The sequence below is a fragment of the Dendrobates tinctorius genome, unplaced genomic scaffold, assembly GCF_039654945.1.
Source record: "Dendrobates tinctorius isolate UK_male_01 unplaced genomic scaffold, ASM3965494v1 ptg000016l, whole genome shotgun sequence".
Classification (NCBI taxonomy): Eukaryota; Metazoa; Chordata; class Amphibia; order Anura; family Dendrobatidae; genus Dendrobates; species Dendrobates tinctorius.
The window spans coordinates 42,805,975-42,814,866 of NW_027361684.1; the positions used below are offsets into that span (position 1 = coordinate 42,805,975).

The 8,892-nt window shown below is 48.0% G+C and overlaps 1 protein-coding gene across 2 annotated transcripts in view; it reads right to left on the reverse strand.

The window, feature by feature from the left end:
• Positions 1-7,396, reverse strand: part of MKS1 (MKS transition zone complex subunit 1) — an 84,657-nt gene extending 77,261 nt beyond the window's left edge. Inside the window, exons 1-5 of one of the 2 annotated variants that reach the window (XM_073565751.1) lie at positions 7,081-7,396; positions 6,893-7,008; positions 2,035-2,099; positions 834-989; positions 216-313 (exon numbers count right to left, since the gene is read on the reverse strand). In XM_073565751.1, coding sequence (XP_073421852.1) covers positions 216-313; positions 834-989; positions 2,035-2,099; positions 6,893-7,008; positions 7,081-7,157 — 512 coding nt within the window. In that variant the 5' untranslated portion in view covers positions 7,158-7,396. The remainder of the gene's footprint in view (positions 1-215; positions 314-833; positions 990-2,034; positions 2,100-6,892; positions 7,009-7,080) is intronic. The other variant, XM_073565750.1, reaches the window with a different exon arrangement.
• Positions 7,397-8,892: the final 1,496 nt, after the last annotated feature.

Consider the following 8,892-nt stretch of genomic DNA (forward strand, 5'->3'; position numbering starts at 1 on the left):
TCCATTACGGTTACCGCGGATCCGTCAAAAAAACGGATCCGTTTTTAAAAAAACGGATCCGTTTGCATCAGTTTCCGTCAAAAAAACGGAAACGGATCCGTTTGGCGGACACAAAAACGGAAGTGTGAAACAGGCCTTAGCAAGTTTGCTTAGTAAAATTTGCACATGCTTTCCCACTTTTTCCCTCTAATAAAGTTGCTGTAGCTGTCACTTACATTGCTCTTTTGTCTTGCCGTCGTCTCCTGACATTTGCCATACGATCAGCCAAGAACGTGGGCGTTTCTTGTTCAGAGGTGGTCACTGACTGACAATGCTGAGTAAAGGAAGAAAGGCGGCCATCAGTGCAACCAATAGCTCAAATAAAGCACAGAACATCCACAAATTACATGAATTGCATTAGGAATGGCATTTTGAAGCGTCGCATACAAGTTTAAGATTGATCAAACTCTCAAAACAGTCACCAGATCCAAAGATGTAGTCCATAGAGGACATTTCAATCTTGGACAGGATGAGCCAATGCAAAAAGCATTTTTTACTTTCAGTTGAAGAGGGCTGTCCCATTTGGACAAACCTTTCTGTAAATGATGACAAGGTGGCTGATGATGCATGTCGGGCATATACAACCCCAGCTGTTATCACCCAAAGAAAAAGCAGGAAAAAAATTTACGAAGCTCAATCAGACTAGTGAGCAAACATGCAATATAACGGTCTTGCACGTTAACATCCAAGCTACAGAAACTCTCTTTCTCCCCATAAAAGCAAGGATTGTTTGTAGAATTGCATTACGTACTAATACTGTTCCCAAAAATGTCTTTTATTTGGCTGACGCTTACCTCCTCTAGGTTGGTGTATCGATCATAATCTGTGTAAGTAAAGATACGGGTATTCTTCCGTCCTCCTCTCCGCTCTGAAGACAAAATGTCCTGATGATACTGACGATCCAGGGGTGTGCAACAAGCCGCTTCATTTTTATACAGCTCATATTCAAACTGGATGAATTAGATGACAAAAGGCATTTAAGAAGAATTACCTCAACAAGAAATGGATATCCTATACAGTAATAACATTGTTTATATTTTTCCCTTACCTTCTCCAGTATATTACACAACTGTAGCCATACAGCCAAGGGCTAAATTATTATATATTTGGCCCCCAAAGTAGACTCAGCAATGGACCCCCCAATCAGGGCTGTGGAGTCGGAGTCGTGGAGTCGGAGCCGGAGGTTTGGCTTACCGACTCCACAGCCCTGCCCCCAACGGCTCTTGGTTTTGCAAACTCAACTACTGCCATCTAACACTAGATTTCCTTTCCAAGGATATGTGCACACTTTGCATTTTTGCACTGAAAAAAACAAAAATGCAGCATTTTACAGTGCCAGCAAAGTGAATGAGAGACCTAAAATCTAATGCACATACAGCTTAGCTTTTCCTCGCAGACCTGACACAGTGTCATAACTGCAGTTTGTCAATTCTTAGGATGTTTTTCACCCATTGTAATGACTGGGGGAAACTATGCATCAAAAAACATGCGTATCTTATGCAGCATTTTTCCTAACAAGAGGCACGTTTTTGGTGCAAAAGCACCTGTAGAAAATACTTAACCTGTGCACATACCCTAAGGGGGCTTTCACATTGCTGACGTTTTGGATACATTGTAACTATGGGTTTCTTATGTTGTATCACGTTTCTTATGTTGTATCTCATGCAGACAGATAACCTTGATAAAGGCCTGATTGGCAGAAAGGCTGATATTTTTTATGGCTTCCCTGGTCAAACCCAAGCCAATAGGCTGAGTAGAAGACTCACTTTCCATACAAAGTCCAATATGGGAGAATATGTTGTTACTCTGCCAGTATAGGGGTGATGACTGATAGATAGAGAGGTCAGACACAGACTATCAGTCTGCCGCTACCTGCTGAATGACCCCATAATCTTACTATGTAACACTTAGATTTTTCTTCCCTCTGCAAAAAAATACAGGGACAAAATAGTCCTCAAATACAGCTGAAGAAATAGACACCAAGAAATAAAGTACCGCACTAAAAAGCTTCTCCTGCCAGGATATCACAACTTCTTCATCTTCACCAGCTCGGCATCCACCTATATTTTCAATTTAAGGGAGGGGGACAAAGAAAGAGAAGGTGAACTACTTAATCTGAACACTCAGAATAACATAAAATGGCTGCTCATAACATTAAAGAGGTTGTCCGGCCTTAGGCTACAAGTATACAATCACTCTATGGCAGGATTCTGTGATGACAGTGCCGAGAGTGGGCAGTCATGTGATATTCATAGTCCCAGCCACATTCCAACTAGACTTGTCCAGCCTCACTCAATACATTTGCACTGAGTGAGGCAACATGCATCTAGTCGGCATGTGTCCGCATGTATGAAAATCGCATACTTGCAGTTACACACCTGCCGCTCCCGTAACTGGAAAATCCTCACAGTGTCACATAGAATGACTGAAGACTTGTAGCCTAAGGCGGGACAACCCCTTTTATGCAATACGGGCAATTATTATTATAAGGCATGGTATGCATGTGCCCATGTTGCCATTTTCTTGCACAGTTGGCATGCTAACCACCAAATTCCTAGACTACAAGGCACATCTGACATACACTGTGGGCAGGATTATTAAGCAAATTGTATTTGAAGGGGAAAAATGGTCCAAAAAAAGAGATTTAACCGAGTCTGAAAAGTCAAAAACGGTTAAAGAGGGATGCAGCACTCTTAAAATCGCTAAGATATTGGGGCGTGATCACCGAACCATCAAAAGTTTTGTTGCAAATAGTCAACAGGGTTGCAAAAAACGTGTTGAGAAAAAAGATGCTCATTAAGTGACAAAGAATTGAGAAGAATCAAATGTGAAGCTACCCGGAACCCATTACCCTCCAGCGCTGCCATATTCCAGAACTGCAACCTCCCTGGAAACTTCAAGACTGGGCCAAGAAATACGTGGAGATTTTTCAAAGGTTTTATGGACTGATGAGATGAGAGTGACTCCTGATGGACCAGGTGGATGGGTCCGTGACTGGATCAGTAACCGGCACAGACCTTGCCTTCCACTCAGACACCAGCAAGTTGGAGGGGGGGGTACTGCTATGGGCCGGTATCATGAAAAATGAAGTAGTTGGACCTTTTCAGGTTGAAGATGGACTCAAAATCTACTCCCAAAATATAGTGCCAATTTTTAGAGCACACTTCCTTCAAGCAGTAGTACAGGAAAAAGTCTGCATCTTTCAAGAAGGCAATCTCTAAATAATGCCAGATGCATTTAGCTGAAAAATTCCATCACATAATACCAGAAAAAGGAGTCATGACTTGATAAGACTTAGGCTATGTGCACACGTAGTTTGGAGAGCTGCGGATTTTTCCCCGTGGATTTGTAAAAATCCGCAGGTCAAAAGTCCTGCAGTTTGCCTGCGGTTTAGCCCTGCGGTTTCACACCTCACAATGGAGAAGGTGTGAAACCGCAGCGGATTCCGCACAAAGAATTGACATGCTGTGGATTGTAACAAGCAGCAAATCTGCGCGAAAAAATCCGCAGCATGTGCACAGCGTTTTTGGTTTGACCACTGAAAACAATGGTACCGTACAACGCAGCAAAAACTGCTGCGGACCCGCAGGGCCAGAAACGCTGCGGATCCGCAGCAGAATCCGCAACGTGTGCACATAGCCTTAAACTTTTATTTCATTAAATTAAAACACAATTATTGAGGTTCTTACACTTCTCACTGATGAAACAGTGATGACCAGGGCTAAACAGTTACTTTGTATAATTGAACTTATTTCTCAGTAAAATAGCTGAATCAGTCATAAAGAAAATCACAAGATATTAAGTGGCTGCTTCTAATAACGTCTACAACCACACAACAGGGGAAGGCCTGTGTATATACCTATAGAGTCCATGATTTTTATGCAGGACAATGCTCAACCACATGCATCATCAAAGTCTTCACTGCCGGTAAAGGTCTTAAAGATTTATCTATCTTACTCTCTTATATAGCGCCATTAATTCCACAGCGCTGTACAGACAGCATCATCGCTGTTCCCAAGAATATACAAACGCATTGAAAATATTGTCCGGTGGGATTTGAACTCAGGATCGTGGGGCTGCAAAGCAACAAATCTAAGCACCGAGCTGCCCAGATCAATGAATAATGACATGGCCCCCTCTTCACTTATTGAGGACTTGTGGGCTCTTCTTAAACAGGAGAAGGAAAACAGTCACCTCTCTGAGAAGTGTCTGGGAGGCTGTGGTTGGTGCATCCCAAAAAGTTGATGGTCAACAGATTAAGGGTACTGTCACACTTAGCGATGCACCAGCGATCCCAACCAGCGATATGATCCGGTCAGGATCGTTGGTGCATCGCTAAATGGTCGCTAGTGAGCTGCCACACAGGCAGATCTCACAGCGACATCGCAGGGGTTGGGGGTCGCTACTTACCTGTCAGAAGAGGCGATCCTGACGTCCTCCCGTCCGCGTCGCTCGTCTCAACAGCAGGAAGCTGACGACAAGAAACGGTCAAGGACGTTCTCGCGCGATCAGCGATAACCAGCGGGGGAGCGGTCGGAGGTAAGTATCAGACATAGCGATATCGCTAGCAATATCGCTATAACGTCACAAAAACCAGTGACGTTATAGCGATATTGCTATCGATATCGCTTAGTGTGACAGGCCCTTTAGAAATGGACAGACTCCATGGATGAAAGACTTATGTCTGTTATTGAAATGAAAGAGGGCAACCATCATGCAATGACTGGGGACCATGGGCGCATACCTGATCCCTCGAACTAGGGGACGCCCTAATCTATCCCTGCCCCTGGATTACCCCAGATGGTAAAGATGCCAGGGTAACGTACTTTGTTATGCTACTACCTTAGCCCTTTTTCTATTCCCTCCCCCACCCAGGAAGGTGTGAGGCCGAAGTGTATAGGATTACACTAACCAGACAGACAAGGGAAGACAGAAAGGGATAAAAGAAAACTACAATCATTGGCCGGGGTCAGACTTGCGAGAAGCTTGCACGAGCCTCGCATCTTAATTTCCTATACATTACCGGCACCAGTGACCGTTCCCTACACATTACCGGCACCAGTGACCGTTCCCTACACATTACCGGCACCAGTGACCGTTCCCTACACATTACCGGCACCAGTGACCGTTCCCTACACATTACCGGCACCAGTGACCGTTCTCTACACATTACCGGCACCAGTGACCGTTCCCTACACATTACCGGCACCAGTGACCGTTCCCTACACATTACCGGCACCAGTGACCGTTCCCTACACATTACCGGCACCAGTGACCGTTCCCTACACATTACCGGCACCAGTGACCGTTCTCTACACATTACCGGCACCAGTGACCGTTCTCTACACATTACCGGCACCAGTGACCGTTCTCTACACATTACCGGCACCAGTGACCGTTCTCTACACATTACCGGCACCACTGACCGTTCTCTACACATTACCGGCACCACTGACCGTTCTCTACACATTACCGGCACCACTGACCGTTCTCTACACATTACCGGCACCACTGACCGTTCCCTACACATTACCGGCACCAGTGACCGTTCCCTACACATTACCGGCACCAGTGACCGTTCCCTACACATTACCGGCACCAGTGACCGTTCCCTACACATTACCGGCGCCACTGACCGTTCCCTACACATTACCGGCGCCACTGACCGTTCCCTATACATTACCGGCGCCACTGACCGTTCTCTATACATTACCGGCGCCAGTGACCGTTCTCTATACATTACCGGCGCCAGTGACCGTTCTCTATACATTACCGGCACCAGTGACCGTTCTCTACACATTACCGGCACCAGTGACCGTTCTCTACACATTACCGGCGCCAGTGACCGTTCCCTACACATTACCGGCGCCACTGACCGTTCCCTACACATTACCGGCGCCACTGACCGTTCTCTACACATTACCGGCGCCACTGACCGTTCTCTACACATTACCGGCGCCACTGACCGTTCTCTACACATTACCGGCACCAGTGACCGTTCTCTACACATTACCGGCACCAGTGACCGTTCTCTACACATTACCGGCACCAGTGACCGTTCTCTACACATTACCGGCACCAGTGACCGTTCTCTACACATTACCGGCACCAGTGACCGTTCTCTACACATTACCGGCACCAGTGACCGTTCTCTACACATTACCGGCACCAGTGACCGTTCTCTACACATTACCGGCACCAGTGACCGTTCTCTACACATTACCGGCACCAGTGACCGTTCTCTACACATTACCGGCACCAGTGACCGTTCTCTACACATTACCGGCACCAGTGACCGTTCTCTACACATTACCGGCACCAGTGACCGTTCTCTACACATTACCGGCACCAGTGACCGTTCTCTACACATTACCGGCACCAGTGACCGTTCTCTACACATTACCGGCACCAGTGACCGTTCTCTACACATTACCGGCACCAGTGACCGTTCTCTACACATTACCGGCACCAGTGACCGTTCTCTACACATTACCGGCACCAGTGACCGTTCTCTACACATTACCGGCACCAGTGACCGTTCTCTACACATTACCGGCACCAGTGACCGTTCTCTACACATTACCGGCACCAGTGACCGTTCTCTACACATTACCGGCACCAGTGACCGTTCTCTACACATTACCGGCACCAGTGACCGTTCTCTACACATTACCGGCACCAGTGACCGTTCTCTACACATTACCGGCACCAGTGACCGTTCTCTATACATTACCGGCACCAGTGACCGTTCTCTATACATTACCGGCACCAGTGACCGTTCTCTATACATTACCGGCACCAGTGACCGTTCTCTACACATTACCGGCACCAGTGACCGCTCCCCTATACTTACTGGCGTCGGTGTTGGAGCGCAGGGTCCGCAGCGCGATGTCCCCTCGGCCTCCTTCCTGCTGCTCCTGTACCCGCTGCACCAGGGCACTGACCGGACACGCCCGCTGCAGCGTTACCCTGCAGACACACACATGTCACCGGCTGCTCACTGATAACTACGGCCACCATGCGGCGTCACCGCTCTCTCACCGGATCTTCAGGTTCTTGACGGGGTCCCGTGACCTGTACACCGCCTCCCCGGAGGCCTGTGGCAATTCTTCCGCCATCACGGACCTGCGCGTCCTCGTCTCCCAGGTAACCGAGACGTGCGCGCTCACTGGTCCTAGCGTCACCACGTCCTGAACGAATGGGATAATCTGTCACTACTGCTTTGTTCCGTGTAAACAAATGCGCCCTCTGCGGGTGGAAATCAGAATAACACACAGTAAAAATCGGACGGTACTGAGGCCTGAGCGTCACCGGGGAGTGATGGAGACTCCGTTATCAGGGAGCCCCGTACCCGCCCGCATCAGTGTCACTGTCCTGCATGAAGGGGTAGCCGCACCCACTGATAAGAACATGCCTCACCTGTCCCTAGAGATGCCAGGTGCCCTCTAAATACCGAGTAGATTACATTGGGCAAAACAAGAATGTGAAGGTGGTTAGAGGGCTGTCAGGGGTTTATTTCTCTGTGTAACTGGTCATATGGCATAGGAAAAAATGACCCGCCTGAGTGATTGCTGGCAGCTGGTATAGGCCTGCAGAGCCTGGGGAAAGGCAACTATTGCGCCCTAACCCAGTAATACTGCGCCCTCCAAAAGTAATAGTGCCACCGACCATAATGTACCCTCACTGATTCCTCCTCCCCGCCACACAGTGGGCGGCACAGATGCCGCAATGACCTCGGGTAGACCGTAGGTAGGCGTACAGTAATCTCCAGTACAGAGAGCGGTGGGGCAGAGAGCCGGTGCTCCACCACAGGACCCCACTGCACCAAATAGTGCCATGTTGGCACCTTTTCCAAGATTTGGGGCACCCGGACAGAAATCCAGGGTATCTACAGTGCTAGCGACGCCATTGCTGCTTTCTTATGGGCCCCTAAGGACCCCACCATGCCACACCCTGGGCAGTAGACCACCACCCTGGGCAGTAGGCCACCACCATGCCACACCCTGGGCCGTAGACCAGGTAGATTACAAGTGAAAGTGCAGGGGATCAGTAAGATGACTCGTGCTACTTTTTAGCCCATTCTGGTCATTTTAATAGAAAAATGCCAAAAATGTAAGTCCAAAGAAGTTCTGTGCATGAAAACTTTAATCAGTTGCTTAGAATGGAAACTTTTTTTTTACAGCACCTGTAAAGTGAAAGCGATTTCTGAAATCTCATACACATGCTGCTTATTTTTTCCTGACAGATTTAAAGCAATTTCAGATCTGCAACAAGATTTTCAGCGCTTTTGCTACTTTTGTCACCAAACGAATGGAGTGGTGGAAAAACACAAAACATGCCCGCAAAAACATGCATCTTTTCTGCAGCATTTTTTCCTGCTAAGAGACACATTTTTGGTGAAGAAATGTCCATGGATTGTAACAGGTTAACCAACGGGCACAAAAACTGGCATGGATGGCTATTCAGGGGGGTCCTCAACCATAAGGTAGCAGAAAGCCTCAGTGTCCACAAGTCTCAACCCAACATTTCCAGGGCAAGCAGCAATTTAGAGTGAGGGTCGCCTGCTGGCCCTCCAAACTGTATGACTGAGGGTGAGGTGGAGGAAACCCTGATGGAACTAGGGCCCGCAATCCTCGGTGTCGGTAGCACGTATGCCATCCCAGGGTCTGACTCGGCCCCGACCTTCACAAGCATCACCCAATATGCTGTCAGGGAAATGTACTATCCCTGGCGGATGCGCAGCGGATTTGGCCCTGCGGATCTGCAGCAGTTTTCCAAGGGATGTACAGTACCATGTTATCCTATGGAAAACAAAATCCGCTGTGCACATGCTGCGGAAAATTCCGCGCAGAC